Here is a 17,121-nt window from a genome sequence, read left to right on the forward strand (position 1 = left end):
AGAGTGTCAGATGGGGAGAGCACTGGAGCCTTAAAATATTGTTGATCAGCTAGCGCCGCACTCCGTAGTCAGCGGAACCCTTAAGGATCGCCTTCTCCAACAACTTCCAATTACTGGGACGATAAGCTCGATAAGGTAGGCTTGAAGCGACAACGTTCAGCCACTTACAGTCAACCAGGGAGAATAGGATCCGCTTCCTTGTAGACTCAGAGATAAAAGAATGAGGGGAAATCAAAAATGATGAGGAAAGAGGTCCGAGGAATAGGAGACGCGAAGCCCATAAAAGAGCATTTGCCTCCAGACTGAAAGTATTCACCTTCTATCTTCTGGCAAGTCCGGAGTAGGTATCTATGCTTGGCCCATGTTCCATCACTAGATATTCTACCGCCTCTCAAAAATGGTCCCTGTTGGACAAGCCTTTGCACAGCTGAGAAATGGAGCGCATAAGTAGTAGTATTTTCAATGTGTATGTACAATCCATGCAATGCGAAGAAAACGTAATGAGGGCGATGAAGGTAAATGTTGGTAATATATACAGAATTTCTGTCATCTCCGTGACCTGCGCGGATCTGTAGCCTCTTGCCGACGGAACTCACGAGATTCTTTTGTTCCCAAACTTCCTAACCCCCCTTCGAGACGTCGCTCCCAGCCACCGAGTCGCACGACGAGGCAGGTGGCATTGTCACCTGTTCTGGTTACCTCAGTAGCGAAGTTCACAACATGTCGAGACCCTTCGTCTGGAGTCTTCGCTTCCTTAACGATATCCACAACCTCCTGGTCAGTGAGCGCATCGCTAATGCCGTCCGACATCAGGACCAGGAACGAGTACTCGGCGGGCGCTAGCTCAAATCGGCGCAGCTCAGGTTCAGCCGACACTCCAATTCGTTTGGATTGTACATCCCCAAATGCGCGGGTGTTGGCTAGCCCGCTAATGCGCTCCTCGCCAAAAGAATCGGTGACAAAGGTAGCTGCATATCGCCGTAGGCGGTTGGCTTCAATTGGGGAGGATGGATGGTGATTAGACGTAAGCGGAATGGCCTCGCCAGTAACTGTGGAGCACAACACTATCCTGGTATCACCTACATGCGATACCAGTAAGCTAGACGGGCTTGCTGGGTGCCAAAAAGGCGCAGGTGTGGGCGTAGAAATGAGCACAGTGCTGGCTGTGCTTCCACCCTTGAACCGTCTCAGACCGGCGATGTTCAAGGACTTGGAGCGACTCGGCCCATATAGAATATCGTCTTGATAGAGAGGCCGGCAGACATTGGTCAACTCATCATCTTCCCTTGAAGCCTGGGCGGAGACAAAATCCAGATCCGCGCGCAAGAAAGCATACTCAAGAATCTCCTCAATCGTGACTTTTTCGTCGATGTTTGGCGTTGGTGGTGCCTCGCCCTCTGCGGGTCGATTGGCAAGGTGTGAAAAATTGGGCGGGACAAATCTCCTAAAATATCCTCCAACGAGATTTCTCCAACTCTGTACCAGAGTTTTTTCTGACCTCTGAACTCTTGAGGCGTTGCTGCCCTGTCGAACTGGCAAATCACCTCCAGCCTCATCCTTAGACGAGCCCTCCCCGCCCTTTCTCAAACTCGACTGAAGCTCGAATTCGGCAGCGGTGTCTTGGATATACTCGTGGAGCGTTTCTTTCAAGAATGTACTGCACTCTGACCCGCCATGGCCATCGAAGATACCAAAATAGAACACTTGAGGATCTCCGCTCGCACTGTCCGCGCCTCTATTTTCCCGAAGCGCAACGTCCCGCGCGGCGCGGTCTCTAATAGTATGAGAGGCTGGAGGCCGCTTCGCGAATGCAGGAATGTCGATTACTCCGGCTTGGTAGGTATCTTCATTGGACGGTCGAGTTCCCCGAGACGTTGCGGCTCCGAAATGATGTTTTGCGCTGCGTAGCGGAATCCGAACAACCGTTGTCTCGCGGCCGGTTAGGGCTTGAAAAGATACTGGCGAGTTTGTGGATTCTCCAGTATGCGGGACTGATGCCGAACGGGGGAGTTTGTGAAACGATGTCAGAGGGCCTCTTGGGTCTGGATGGAGGGAAGATGAGGGAAGATGCGTAACGAAGTAGTCGTGAAACTCGCGTCGTTTTGTGGTCCGCGTTGAGTCTGGGGTCTGCGTATTTGAGGAATAGCGACGCTTGCAAAGACGAATATAATCTATTAGACAAAGTATGAATAAGTAGTTCGTTTTTCCAGTCTTGGTCAATGGGGTTTCTCCCGTAGCTCGTACGGAGTAATCTCCATTGGATTGTCGGAGATAAGAAGGGATTGGGGAAGGGATTGAGAACTCCGAACATACTGTAACTGTCGACCAGGGTCCAGGCCTGGACAGTGACTCGCTTTGACGGAGCCAGAGTCATGAAGGTCGCGACATCGGTCCTCGACGCCAAGTGAAATCGTAGAGAATGCCGTGTTAATGAGAGAGAAGGGGTTGATCCTGAGCTCCAATTATTGTCGCGGGGGGCTGATCTAATACCCTTTCTGCGGCCCGAGCGAAGAATGCTACGGAGAAACTCCCCGGCAATTCGTGGTTCCTATTCTTATCTCCTCGAGTGCTGGCGGCCGCCGGCACTATGCTGAGTTGACCATCTGGAACAAATACTTATATTCTGAATGCCTGGGGCTATAAGGAGGTTGTATGTCACATTCACACTCCGTACACCGTATGTATATGGGTAGCATTGCAATACTAGATGTCATGCTTGCGTTTACAGTACGAAGAGGCGAGAGGACAATTCAACAATGATCGTGGTGCCCAAAATCATCCATGTATACAGTATGACATCATGCCAATGTAAGGGCTCGTGCGGCGACAAAAAAGAGTTGTACAACACTCGGTCTGACTCTGTACAAGTACAGGTCTGTCCTTAGCCTGAGCCAGCTGCTGGAGGATAAAAGATCAAAAAAAGTGGAGCAGCTGGGAATCGAACCCAGGACCTCTCCCATGCTAAGGGAACATTATACCACTAAACCACAGCCCCAACTGTTGGAAATTGGACGCAATTTTTGCATCTATCAAGCTAAAGCCATGAAGCCTCAAATATGTCAACGTCATTGGCACATTATTTGCCCCGAGCCCAAGCGGCGACTCCGCAGCTCTACTCCGTACCCCGTAAGCACTCCTTAACACCTCAACAACACTCATTACCTTTCTTCTAGGAACATTAGTGCGCCAAACCACTCTCTATTACTGCTTATACCTTACTACATTGTTACTGCCTTATCTACAGTGTTCTTTGGAACCGGTGCTCTTCTACCAGGCTAGTGTTAGCTTCCAACGATGATGACTCCCCACCCGCGCGATCAGTGGCAACGGACGGCAGTCGCCTTTCTAACGACACATCTGCCAGACTGAAATGCGAGAATGCCCCTGCGTCTGTCTTGGTTCCTCCCATGAATTCTCCTTTTTTGCCAGCACCTCCCAGCTGACTCGCTGCATTTTGAAGTCAGATGTCACGACAGTGTACTAACAGTTCGCCAGGTCGATTTCAGCGAATGCAGCAGCGTTTGACACAATAATTGTTAGTGTTAGTCCGCCACTAATCCTGCACGACCTCCACTACCTTTCCCTGGGTGGAACCACAGTATCGGTCATCGGTGGCATTGGTCATGCAAAGCTCTGGCAGTCAGGAGTCGCGAATCGCGAGAATATAAGGGCCAGCTCCGGGTGCCGCGAAGGCTCGTCCTGAGTCTGAAACATTGTCGACTCAACTTGCGTTCTTGATGAGGATCCATCAGCACTTATCAGCAATGTGGGTACTCTGCATAGACTGTGTTTCTACACATCATTTGTACCCGGCCCCGTGGCGAGCAGATCCAACACCATACAGCATTTGTATCGTCCGACGAGCACCCGAATCTGCGGTTAGCCGTATCCTGACTCCGCTTTACCAAATCTGGCCTTCATTCTGCGTGTGATATTATGCTGCGGAAAGGCTACGGGAAGCAGCAAGCGGCCAGGAGATGAGCGGATTCGTGCAAATCAATACATGATATAGCTACCACGCTTGCAGAAGAAAGCAACATCCCAGGCGTCAGTACCACAGCTCGCTGAGATCAGGTACTTTGGAAATGTCAGGATGGACTTTTCGCTCGAAGACTATTGATGCCTCCCGAGAGCAGTATCGTCATTGGCGCCAGAAAGCCGAGGTCTCTGAAAGTGAACCCCATGAACAAACTCGACGATTACCTGGGTCAGTGACCAGGAAAGCACCCACGTCCGTGCTGGGGGCTGAGAGCCCTGTGCTTGGCCCTTGAAGATGCTCATCCCCGTTGCGTGCTCCGTCTACTTTGGTAGAGGAGGAATACGATGTCTCGGGGGCGGGGTTGTCAGGAGCCCCTGTTGTATCGGGATTTACTCTACCCAGGATGGTCTGTATGCACCATGAGCCTCCTTGCGCACCCTCCACGTTAGCAAGCGCTATCGTCAGTCCGTGCTCCTATGCCACCACCTCGGACACAGACTACTGCTTCCGTCAGGTGGAAGGATCATTTGCCGTCTCCTGCCACGGCTCTATGGAATCAGCACCCCTGTCTTTCACAGGCCCCAAGCGGTTTATATCAATATGGGGCTGTGGTTTAGTGGTATAATGTTCCCTTAGCATGGGAGAGGTCCTGGGTTCGATTCCCAGCTGCTCCACTTTTTTGCTTCTATCTCGAACGTTCCAGACGTCGAACTTTTTTTATGCCCAGTGGCCTTTGGCGGGGATGTTGAGGGGCACTTGGGATCCCTTTCGCATCAGATGGGGCTGTGGTTTAGTGGTATAATGTTCCCTTAGCATGGGAGAGGTCCTGGGTTCGATTCCCAGCTGCTCCACTCTTTTTACTCCATCCCGGGACATGTCGCCGTTCAAATTTTTTTTTGGTCGTTGGCGGAGATCGTCAAGTTGCCGGCAGAGTGATTTTCTATTGTGGTTTGGTTACTGGCACGTGATGTCAACTTGGTTCGCTATCCAACATGGAATGGGGCTGTGGTTTAGTGGTATAATGTTCCCTTAGCATGGGAGAGGTCCTGGGTTCGATTCCCAGCTGCTCCATCACTTTTTGCTCTATCAGCATGCCTGCTGGGCAATCTTTTTGCTTCATATCGAATTAACCAAGTGCCCATGCTTACAGGGTGAGCAGTTTCGCAACTATGTCTTTCACTGTTTCTCCGAGTCTGGCTGTATACTGTACAGACTTACGACCCCTATCTGTCTATTCCCTGCGGATACCACTGGGACTATTTGCCTGTCTGGTCGTCTGCCCTTCCTTCCCATGTCCGGTGTTGTGTTTGCTCTAGCCTCTAGAACAGCGCACTTCATTATTCAACAGTTGCCATCCGTTCTGCCGGGGTGGTCGAGTCTTTCCTTGCGGCGTGCTTGACGGGTTGCGGACTGGAAGTCTTCCGCGGTGTGGGTTTGGGCCTGAGGGTTGGTGTCCCTATCTATCTTGACGAACGTAGGTCCCGTCTTCGTTCAGCCACGCGCAATTACATCGCAGTCTGCAGGGTGGTCGAAGGATCCGTCGCTCTTTCCTGTTGGCCCTGGGGGCCTCCCGAGGCCCCGTTTGGGGCGCAGGTGCAATGCGGGTTGTTTCTCCTCCTTGGTGTCTACTCCGTCATCAGCTTATGGTGCCCTCGTGGGGAGCTTGCAGTGTATGCCTTGGGTTACCGAATGCTTCGTTATACTCGGCCAACTTACCCATCCGGCAATTTATAGACCAGACAAGCCCCTCGACACGTGAGCGTTGCCACGAACTCGTATATTGATCGGCCATACCATGTTACTGTTCCCTGCATATGCCGGAGTTGCGGCCCAGGTCCAAAGGGCGGAGTGCGTGCATGCCTGGGTTGGAGAAGAACGAGCAATGATCATGATAGCGCCGGACACGCGCAGTGTATCTGGGATCATGGGTCCGGCGCTAGGTTGCTCTTCTTGGTATGTCGGCCAAGGCATCGGAGTGCTTGAGTGTCGCTCACCCCTACATCGTGTACAAGGTGTCTTTCTACTGCAAGGCTATTCGCGCCTTTTTGTCGCCTGCTTACTCCATCCTGCTCTTGATGAGCGGCCGCTTCTACTCATGTCGGTGAGAAATGTCCACCTTTTCTGCTGTGGGGTATAGTAGACCCGGTCTCCAGTGCCTCCCCGTCCGGCTTCTGGTTGGTGTCGGTGTGGTCACTGTGGTGGTTCATCCCTCTTTGCGGTTCTCATGTTTGGTGCGGGGTGGGGTTTACGTGTCAGTTCCGTGGTGTATTCTACGGGATGCTGAGTTGTTACTCTGTGCTCTTCGATACCCGTGCCGGTCCAGTCAACTGGCCGCTATTTTGTGTCAGGATTTGGCTGACTTCTGGTGGTGGTCAAGGGTCAGGGCTGTCGGGTGGTGGCAGCCTTGTGATGGCGGGACTTGCCTGCTTCTTGGGTCGCAGTACATGTGGTCTCCGTGTGGTCATATGCTATATATGCGCCTATTATCCATGGATGTGCGGTCGTCCGAGTTGGCTATTGCTGCAACTGAAGCTGCTGGTCTCTGAATATATAACTGGCGCGATGACGATCAAGGCGTAACAGTATGGCACTCTATGGTCGGAGACACCAGAGCACGGGGACCACAAAGGCAATTAAGGAGTATGCTATTACCATAGCCATACTTCCATTTATCCGGCACTTGTCACAGCGAAAGCTTGAAGAAGCGAAAAGCATGCAGTAGGCAAGCTTCTAGTTCGTGGGTAATAGGAATATATTGCTAAAATTTAAGCATCCAATCAACAAATGGGGCTGTGGTTTAGTGGTATAATGTTCCCTTAGCATGGGAGAGGTCCTGGGTTCGATTCCCAGCTGCTCCATTTTTTGCTCCGCATGCAACGCCTATTCGCTCCAACCACACACAGCGTGACAGGGAGGAAGCATTTTTGTATTATCCCCCCCGCAACAGTACCGGACGAGCACATGGCGGCCTCGTGGACAAGCAAGTGGAGCTCAAAGCAGCATTACCGTGAAATAGCGAAGCCACAACTCGCAGCCATAGGTACGGTAATATTCGAAGCCCTAACTCTGGAAGCGGGTCCAAGCAAATCGATAGCACGCTGAACCAAGTTGAGTAGACATATAACCCAGAGCAATATACACTCAATTAATGAGCCACATTTGTAGAGACAAGCACATTACGACACCCCTGTCATCCATGTCGGACGGTGAGGGCCATAGACGGTAGATCGTAAATGACGCTGGCGGCACACCATGGTGCGCTAGAGACCAAGCGGCGAGCTCGCCAACCACCGTACTCCGCAGACCAGGGTGCATGTCTACGTGTGACATCCCCCCCAGAGGTCCGAGAGACAGCTGGTCGCGCACAATTCTGGGAGCCCCCTGCTGTCTCCGCGGCCCAACCTTACGGCCCTGTAGCTCCCGATCCTGCGAGAGGACATGCCGATCCATCGAACCCGTATATGGCAACACAAGTGCAAGCAGACCCTCGAGCTCCAGGGAAAAAGTCAGCAATAAGTGCCCGCAGGTTGATCGGCATCCATCAACGGGCTCCCGCTGGCCCATGACTCAAGTATTCCAAGGCGCATGGTTCAATCCCCTGGGTCCCCCGAAAAAAATCCACAGAGGGTGGCTAGTCTTTGGGATCGACCAGAGGATTACATGTGAAGTTGCCTACGGAGTAGACCGGTGCCGGTGATGCACCTGGCATGCACTGCCGGCAAGTTCAAGATGTGCACCATATCTCCTTGCGAAATCAACCCACACGGAGAACAGCAGGGAAGAAGGGAGGCTATCCCCCACTCCGGTCTGCATCTGTCCTAAGTGCATCCTTGATGCCAGGTCGCTGATACGTTGAGGTCTAGAGCCGCGAACAGAATTAGCAGGCGAGTTGTCTGGTCACCATGCCCGATTCGAATATCAAGAACGGGGGCCAGACTTTCAACATCCCGTGCCTGGCGATATCATAGCCGAGGGATTAGAGTAGCTGCGTCAACCTCGAGGTTGTAGGATTAATAAGACCGGAGGATAATTCGCGCAGGTTGCGGACTAGACAAACAAGATCAAGCAACTGCTCACATGCAGCCTCGTACTGATGTGGAAGGATGATGGAAAGACCTGGACCGGGTAGGAGCACCCACACAAAGCAGAGCATTGTGAGTTTGAGGACTACGCGGTCGTGCTCAGCGAAGTGACGAGTAGCAAGGTAAAAACTGGTGGCAGCCTGCAGTAGTCAACGCAAGGACACGGAGTCGCAGCGCGATAGAGATGTTAGGAAGGCTTCTGACAAGGTAGAGCTTGTGGTTATGGAGTAATAGTTTGCTTTGGGATGTGGCACGGGGTGCATAGCCTGGTCACCAACAGCAAAGAGACAAAAAGAAAAGGAGGTATGGAGCTTTGAGTGGTAGGGCCATAACTGAGAGGTCCAAAAACAAAAAGAGTGGAGCGAGAGGTCCAAAAACAAAAAGAGTGGAGCAGCTGGGAATCGAACCCAGGACCTCTCCCATGCTAAGGGAACATTATACCACTAAACCACAGCCCCATTTGTTGAAAAACAACTCACATTTTATGCTTTATGAGCTAAAACAATAGTTCTTGGAATCTCATACTGCACCTCTTTAGGCTCGGCGGGGACTTGCTAGAACATCTAGTCCTCTTGACCCCAACCCCCATTTCAAATGATATGGGAATAGCTCTTTGCACTTGCACAAGAAAATCCCGAGCCCCATCTATACAGAGTACCGTATGCGCCACCAGCCTACGAGGATTGGCATATTCTTCAGGGGCCCGCTAAGCTGGACACATTGGAACCTCACCGTGGTTCTGGTGAGGTGAAACCTTAATTTTCCTAGCACTTAAACTCAACGAGCTACAGCAGATGCGATAAGAAGAAGACCTTCGAAGACGCGAAGATGGAAAGACAACATAGCAACGGCGAGTCACGAAATCAGTCCCCAGTTTCCGATCCCAGGTACAACCACAATGAATCACATCCACAAATACACAAATAACCGGCTCAGATAACGCCCATTCTGGATCGTACCTAGTTCTCTCTTTTTTTGTCTATTCCCCAGTCCTCGCCATCATCGGCAACTTTTCACTGAATAGGAAAAAAAAGTCGAATAAACAAGCAAGCAGTAAGCAAGCGAGCAAGCGAACAAGCAATCAAAGCATCTGTTTCTTGGGACCCTTCAGCAACACATGGCCCATGTAAACCATCTGCACATCACCGGGGCTCTGAGAATTATCTCGGACCCGTGCAATAGGCGTGATGCCCAGCCGAACACGCGTATCCGTGTTCTGTAGAGCACTCGGATCCGCAAGAACCCAAGGGTCACGGTTGATCATGGTTTGCGGATCGAACGGCTCGCTCTGCTCAGGGAACTCGAATCGATACTCCAGAGGCATGGAGTACATGTCGGTAGCGAGTGACTGGGCCTCGGATATTATGGCGTGGAGGTCGTTCCACATCGAGCTGTTTTGGTTAGCCGGTGCGTCATGGCCGAGAGGACCAATATAGGCCCAAAGTCGGTGGAGGTGAACTTGGATGTTTTGCTGGTTGTACTCCGCGAAACCGGGTCGCTTGCAAATGGCTGCTATGTGCGTTGCTATAGCGGTGAGCATTATGTGGCGCATGATGGGAGTGCCTTGGTAAAGGTTAGTTAGGGCTAGTATGTTTGAAGCGCAAGTGAGCTGAGCAGACTTACTGGAAGCCATCTGTTTCTGGATCTGACTGATCTCCACATCAACAGAGGCGTCAAAGCCGCTGATAGCGGTCATGCACAAGACTTTCTCGACGAGATACCAGTTTATGGCCTTCGCAACGAAGAAACCACGTGTCGCAGCGTTTCCGAGAAGGTCTGAGGCTTTTGTTCCCCTGGATATCGCCATGAGGTATTCCTTGACATGGTCGTCCATGTGGCTGTCCATGAAAATATTCGGCAAGCTTGCATGTGTCTGGCCAAAGATCTCAGACATGCGCATCAGGGCCTGGAACCGGTTGGAGAAATCCGCCATCTTCTTATGGCAATCAGCTGCGCCATTTGAACTAGCCGGAATTGCATGATCGACACTGTTAGAAACGGTAGTAGACGTGAAAGGGCTGAATACGTCCGACGGTCTTCCAAAGTTTGGAACCAGACCAGACGAAGAAACTTGCGTGGAAGAACCATGCGCGCCAAGCGGGATCTCGAACTTTGGAGGGGGTTGATCGAACACAGTACCACCTTGAGAAGCATATTCAGGCGAATACGCTGACTGAGGAGTCTGCGCCTGACTCTGGGCTTGGGAAGTCTGGCTTTCAAATGGCGACAAAGTGTTATGCACAACGCACACTGCACCGCTGCATGGTGGAACACCCGATGTCCCAGACCCCGGGTACTGGCACTGATGGACGTGATGGTGGTGGCTAGGCGTCATTGGATAGAACCCCATGGCCATGTGCGACTGCACCTGTGCATGAATCTGCGACTGCTGCTTCCTCAGAGGTCTACGATCAGAAATCGTCTTGCTCTGATTGCTGATCGTGACCTGCTGCTTCTTGACAAGCTCATCTAGCTGGGTGACTTTTTCGTGAAGGCTATTGATGACACCGGTGTCACGATCGATGCGTATACGGGCGTCTTCGAGCTCGCGGCGGAGATGCTCGATCTCTGGAAGAGCGGAGGGATCGTTGTCGTTGTAACTGGGCTGCTGTCCATAGCCGAGCCTTTTGTAATGAATGCTCGGCCCTGGGCTACCGCGATCTGAGCTGGAAGTGTTCGAGGCCATGGTTGGAGATCGGAGCTGAGCAGAAGGCATCTGGGTGGACAGCTGAGAAGGCGTTAGAGATGGTTAGGAGGGAACACAGATGAGTTTTTTTCTGTCTACTCACTCTGTAGCGTGAAGAAGAATCTTGTCAATAGCCTGATGGGCAGCCAAAGATATAGATACTGTGGAGAGAACCTGCTCTGTACAGTATATGGGAGAGAGAACAGAAAACAAATTAAGAAGACAGAAGACGCAAGGTAGACGAAATAGTGGAAAGAGAGTGAAAGGAGGAGATCCCAGGCAACTCAGGTCCAAGAAATTAATATTACCAATGGCTTGCTTGCTGTGAGCGCATTTTTAACTTACTTGCTGCATCTTTTCCTCTCTTAGATTTATGAGCCTCTGCTCACTGTGTTACTGTAGTACGTACGTGCAGGGCTTTTCCTTTACTGATCAACAAACCTGCCACTTTGTACCTTTAACCATCTGGCATGTATTCACAAAGAAGGTATCTTATCCTGTACATTCACATGAATGGGCTCTGCAGACCATTATCATGGCGGACGCTCCGAGTATACTTGCTTGAGCAGCTCAGTATACAGAAGTTGCAGAAAATCAACTAACTTTCCTGCCCACGACAATTGGCATGAGAACCCATAAGCCAGAGTTGTGGAGAATATCATTGTCGAGGGAGCTGAAATTGAATCAAGCCTTGGTTCTAGTCCAGATTGCGGATACTGGACAGCTTGTGTAGTAGATGGCTCGTCCCGGAGGTCGCTAAAGGACGCGTGCATGGATAGGTTGCCATGGAGAACACGGAAAACTCGAAGTCTTCCATTTTTAGAATTAAACATACGCAGCGTAATAGAATTTAAGACTAGATGGAGAATTTCACGCTAAACAGATGTAAGAGCCCTATAAACAAATCATTGTGCATCGAGCCTTTCGGCATTCGAAACCGTAAGAAGCAAGAGGTCGAGAGACTAGCACCTACCAGGGGTAGTGTCATACAAGACCAAGCACGGTGCGAGTCCAAGCTTCAAGAATAATGACTGGTTGAGCGGCGTTGTAGTCCGGCAGGCCCTGCGGTCACAAGTCGCACCTAGCATATAGTAATAGATGGATACCTACCATTGTCGATAATTTGCGGTAGGTAGGTCGGTGGATAATAGATGGGTCTAATGCGAGATCAGATCGCTTTTGTTCGGGAAAACAAGCTGCTGTAAACAGCGTCGACGACAGGTTGCGCAGTAATTTGTTTACCGCCGAAAAATCGTCCGTTGAGACCCTTAATTGCGTTCTCTCCGCCCTGGACGCGGTCGAACTTCAGGTAGATGTCGCCCTGGGAATTCGGATCTAGTGCAATGTGAACAACATGGCCATATTTTTCTTCGCACTCAGCGCGGACGTCATCCTCCAGCTCCTTGATCCAGGCTTCGCCCTCTTCCCTATGGATTTCGTTAGCACGACTTTAGAATTAGAAAAGCGGTGGGAAGTACGAACTCAGCCGGGTCAAACATATTGCGAAGCAAAACACACCGACTCGCCATATTGACATTAACTGGCAACGGCTTCGCTTCAGTCTTCGGCAAGAGTATCTTCTGCTGCTTGTCGTCTGTAGAAGGCTCAGCAGGTTCATCTGTTCTTGCAAGCTTCCTCATCAATGCGTCTCTACTGAAGTTGTTGAAGTTCACACCGGCAACATCTGTGTCATCCAATGCACTGGCACCGGTTCCCTTTTCAGATTCACGACCCCCAGCACGATCGAAATTGTTGGTGCCCCCAGCTTGTACACCACGTCCGCCAGAGCCTGAGAACGAAGAGCCCTGGAAGTTACTTTGGTTTGCACTCTGGCTCTGGGTACGTTGAGTGCTCTCAGGGGTGAACTTATCGTTGCCAAGGCCAACGCGGATCGCCCGACCACCAAGGTCATAGCCGTTCATCTTTTCCAATGCTTCCCGGGCCTGGTTTGGATCACGGAACCTGTAACATCGAAGTCAGTACCAAACCAATGGCAAATAGTCTTGAGTCAAAAACTTACTGCACAAAACCATAGCCTCTGCTTCTGCCGGTTTCGTCCTTCTGCAACTGAACAAATTCAAGTTCGCCAAATGGCTCAAAGACACTCTGAAGGTCATTCTCATCGATACTGAAATGAATATTACCCACATAAAGCCTGTGAAAGGGTGCAGAGTGCTTGTTGCCACTGCTGGCCTCTGAATTGCGGGCTTGACGGTTCTTCTCAGCTTCCGTCAATTGTGCAATGATGGGGATTCCTAGAAGTTTCTGTCCTGTAAGCTGGATAGCAGGCGCAACGGAACTCTCGTCTTTGAATTCGACGTAACCGACACTAGTATGAATTTGTTAGGTTTGACAACAAGCATAAGGGAAAGGGCACGAAGCTCACCCTTTAGACCTTCCACTAACACGGTCCTTTACGATCTGAGCTTCCTTGACTGGTCCGACCTTTTCGAAGAAGGCGATCAGCTCCTTGGTTCTCAGCCGTGCGGCGAGTTGCTGTACGAAGATAGTGCGCCGGTCACGTTCGTCCTCGTTGAGCTCTGGGCTTCTATCTCTGGAGTCGCTTCGCTTGCGAGTTTCACGTTCACGGCGAGGACGCCTTTCTTCATCGCGCTCATCCCGGCGGGAACGGCCCGAGGGACGGTAGTATCTGTCATCATAAGGAGATCGAGATCGGGTGCGAGCGCGGCCGCCGCCACGGTAGAAATCACCATTCGATCGATAATCGTCGCCGTGACGGTCACGACGAGCCCGCCGACGATCGCTATCGCGGCTCCTGCTCCTCTTCCTACTTCTATGGCTTCCGTTAGCACTGCCGTGTTCGCTTCTTGGGCTCTTCATGTCATCATCTCCGTCGGCATCTTTAGAGCGGCGTCTGTCCCGGCTGCGATCCCGCCTTTTGCGGTCCCGTTCGCGCGAGCGGTCACGCTCATCACGTCGGTCACCATTTTCGGCCTTCGAGCGGTCGTCGGGTTGCTGAGTAGTAGGGGCGGCAGTGGACTCAAGGAGAGCCTCAACGTCGAGACCTGACATGGTATTTGTGATCTGAGAATCTTGCTTTCCTAGGCAAGTTGACGAGAAGGAAGAAAGGACAGATCGGAGAGGATTATGATCACTTTGGCTTCGTTAGAGCGCGAAGGCGAACCAGGCGTGTATTGTGTGCGAACCCTTCTGTTTCAAACCAAGATCTTGGTTGACTTTTTTTGTGTCGGCGATCGGGCGTGATGCGTAGACCAGGAAGATATAAAGGCGATGTCCGAGAGCAGGAGTGATGGAGATATGACGAGCTGTTGACTTCGTGGTGTCTGAGTAGCCTTGTGAGATGAAGTGGAAGAGAAATGAGATCCAGCACGCTGTTAATGCCAGTCACGTGTATCTTGGCGTTTGCCTCTTTGAACAAACCCATGGAACCCAAATTTACCTTACTCCCATAACAATTTGAACATGGTGGCACTCAGATACTATTGATGATATATTCAGATTTGATTCAGCAAGTAGCCTATTATGATTAATTGAGATATCATATACAGTCGTGGTGTTGACAAAAGAGAAGGAAAGATTGCCAAACAAGCAACCAGCCCTACACCAAGAAGTCAGGAGTAGGTATACATAGTGGGAATGATATACTGAAAGAGAGTGGGCGGTTTTCCCACTCAAAGTGCAAGCATTAACGTCAACCACGAAACCCATTGTAGCATTATTTCATAAGATGGGAGAGCCCCCGGGGACATAACAGGTTCACGGCTTTGAAAACGCACAGGCCAGGAGGAACATGAGTGCCTACTGGGTCTTCAGAACCTTTGGGGGAGGAAGCTCGAGCTCAGTGCCAAAGACCCGGTCCCAGAAACGGCTGGTAACACCAAAGCCATTATCAAAATCAGCGAAGTGATGCTCAAGATGGTACTTTTTGAGCCCCTTGTAGTAGGAAGGAAGGCTAGGACATTGTTAGATGCAATTCATCCAGCAGTAAGAGGGGTGAACTCACTTGCGGTGGTGCAGGAAATAATGCGTCAAGTCATAACAGATGTACCCGAAAACGCCGCCGCAGTACGCAAGCAGAGCAGCATACCAGTTGTAAAAGAAAACTGCATGTGCAAGTTTCCAGAATGGCGCAGCAAGAATCACAAATAGACTGGGCGGCATAACAAGCCGGTACTTGTCCATTGGTAGGTAATGGTGGATGCCATGAAGAAGGAAGTGTAGGGTTATTCCGACCCGGTTATCAGGAAGGTATCTAGACGCGGTTAGTGCTTTGTAGAAGCCGGGAAGAAAATGAACCGTACTTATCGAGATGGAACAGAAATCTATGCATGAGGTACTCAATCAAACTCCATAGAAAGAACCCAAACATCCAATAGCCAGCGGCGGCGGGAGCATGGCCCAGACCGGAAACTCCAAGACATGTCCCGTAGACGACTGGGGGAACCCACACAATTGGCACAACATACCAGGCGGTCTTGCTCAGTGGCTCGAGGAAGTTTCCGAAGAGGGGAGCAGATTCACCTCCTTTGTAGTGGCGTGGTCGGTGGACTTGCTCAAGGTAGAATTCTTTGCTGAATCCGCTATTCCACAGTTGCATAAGGAGAGGCTTGTTTAAGTCCAAGAACTGGTGCTTCTGATAGTCCTGATTGGCGTCTGTTTCCACTGATAGATCCTCCGCTGTGGACATCCCGGTGGTGGCGTAAACCGGCTCTCCATTCGCAGCGAACCCGTTTGCTGATTTTGAGTTGGATTCCGTACCGATAAATCCCACCAGGTTATCCTCCAATATCTCATACGCTGATTCGGAATGGGTATGGGATACCGGGTCCCGCAAGATCTCGGCCACATCCTTTCCAGCGTATTCGAGAACCAAATCTCCACCACCTGGGTGATCATCAACAAACGAAGTGATGTCGTACACTTTTGAGCCTATAGTCACGTAGCAGGATTTGGCGTTGTTGTGCGACTCAACCTCCTCTGGGCTGAAGGTGGGCAGAATCCGTCCAGGCATCGTCGTCGCGGAAGAGGCGGCAGCGATTATTGAGGATAATAAGGCCAGGAAGCCGTCGCAGAAGGGGTGACAGGAGAAAGCTGAACAAGTCGAATAGCGAGTCCGTGACGGGCTGCGGTGGCGAGCTTGCAATAAATGGGTTGAGGCCGGGAAGTGGCGTGAGCTCAAAAAATAATATTCAGGGACGGGCGCCGGAGGCTCCGAGGAAGAATTTGAGGATAAGGCCACCAGCAGCAAAACCCCGAATAATGCCGAAAAAAAGAGGGCAAGAGAAGTTACGCAGGGACGCAAATACTTGACCTTGCAGATACAATAACTGATACTGTTTCCTGCGTGCAAAGGACGACAAGAGAAGGCCTCGAAGAATTGAAGTCTGGGGAGCGGATCAGGCGCACAAGTCGAGTCTGGGCGCAGCTAACCCGATTTGGAAAGCCCCTGAGCTGGCCCGGGAGTGGGCATGGCACCACGTACTGAATAATATGCTATACCTCGGCTGTAGTAAACAGCTTGCCTATGAAACTGACGGCATACGGTGTCTTCAACCGTCAATCTCTCATTTGTTAATCCATCATTCAGCCTCCTTGAACCCTGGCCAAACTAGCTACTGGACGATCGGGGTCGAATTGCCCTACCGAGGCTTTTAGGCATTTATCCAGACAAAGTGAGGCTAGACGAGTCCAGAGAGCTGGAACTTGGAACGTCTTTTGGGCGATCTCCCACTGGTTAATTAATCTTATGCAAGCTAGACTAGCCCGGAACTGCCCCGGTAAACGACGCTTGCTTGGATTCCCCATATCCAGCTTGTTGGGAGGCGGATGGCAAGGCAGACTGAGGAGAGAAAAAACCGGTCATGTAGAACAACATTGGTCATACATAGAAGCAAGGTTACTGCAGAATCCAGGCGGAATAGGAGAGCACAGACAGCAATTCGCCGAGAAGATACTGCAAAGCCACAGAGATGCCCAGATTCCCGATCTCAGGGTATCTGTTGTGGGCGGTTGGCCAGTTATATAAGCTCCAGGGGTCATCCGCCTCGGCCTCTTTCTTTGTCTCAATTTCCAGAGGGTCTCTTGTTATTGATAAGCTGGCCTCAAATAACACACTCGCTCATCTTTATCGTATTGCATCAATCTGCCATCCAGTGACCTTGTGAAGCTGCAAGCTGCAGTGATCAAAGTCATCAAAACTACGTGCTATTGGGTGGAGATTTTGACAAGCTGTCAATCCCTTTTCTTGGCCGCAGACTGGAGAGCCCGCAGGATCAGTTAGCCAGCTTAGTCCTGCTCTAGCTCAGCTCAGATCCTCCTTCGCATCTTTCTCTTTTTTTCTTTCTTAACCCCTCGTTCTCCTCTCTCTGTCCGAACAATAGACAGGGAAATCG

At 51.0% G+C, this 17,121-nt stretch overlaps 4 protein-coding genes across 4 annotated transcripts; all 4 read right to left on the reverse strand.

Annotated features, from left to right (window-relative positions):
- Positions 1–546: 546 nt before the first annotated feature.
- On the reverse strand, positions 547–2,374 carry DSM5745_01964 (PP2C family serine/threonine-protein phosphatase; the record flags this gene model as incomplete). The annotated part of the gene is made up of 2 exons (XM_026743980.1): positions 547–2,171; positions 2,314–2,374. 2 exons carry the CDS (start codon positions 2,372–2,374, stop codon positions 547–549), a joined length of 1,686 nt encoding a protein of 561 aa, XP_026607143.1.
- Positions 2,375–9,142: 6,768 nt separating this feature from the next.
- DSM5745_01965 (uncharacterized protein) lies at positions 9,143–11,101 on the reverse strand (the record flags this gene model as incomplete). The annotated part of the gene is made up of 3 exons (XM_026743981.1): positions 9,143–9,624; positions 9,685–10,789; positions 11,093–11,101. The coding sequence occupies 3 exons, from the start codon at positions 11,099–11,101 to the stop codon at positions 9,143–9,145; spliced, it is 1,596 nt and encodes a 531-aa protein (XP_026607144.1).
- An 814-nt stretch (positions 11,102–11,915) lies between these two features.
- DSM5745_01966 (putative RNA splicing factor (Pad-1)) lies at positions 11,916–13,780 on the reverse strand (the record flags this gene model as incomplete). The annotated part of the gene is made up of 4 exons (XM_026743982.1): positions 11,916–12,174; positions 12,230–12,709; positions 12,768–13,076; positions 13,134–13,780. The coding sequence occupies 4 exons, from the start codon at positions 13,778–13,780 to the stop codon at positions 11,916–11,918; spliced, it is 1,695 nt and encodes a 564-aa protein (XP_026607145.1).
- Positions 13,781–14,527: 747 nt separating this feature from the next.
- On the reverse strand, positions 14,528–15,740 carry DSM5745_01967 (fatty acid alpha-hydroxylase; the record flags this gene model as incomplete). The annotated part of the gene is made up of 3 exons (XM_026743983.1): positions 14,528–14,681; positions 14,733–14,981; positions 15,031–15,740. The coding sequence occupies 3 exons, from the start codon at positions 15,738–15,740 to the stop codon at positions 14,528–14,530; spliced, it is 1,113 nt and encodes a 370-aa protein (XP_026607146.1).
- Between the last annotated feature and the right edge of the window lie 1,381 nt (positions 15,741–17,121).

Source organism: Aspergillus mulundensis (assembly GCF_003369625.1).
Source record: "Aspergillus mulundensis strain DSM 5745 chromosome Unknown scaffold_1, whole genome shotgun sequence".
Classification (NCBI taxonomy): domain Eukaryota; kingdom Fungi; phylum Ascomycota; class Eurotiomycetes; order Eurotiales; family Aspergillaceae; genus Aspergillus; species Aspergillus mulundensis.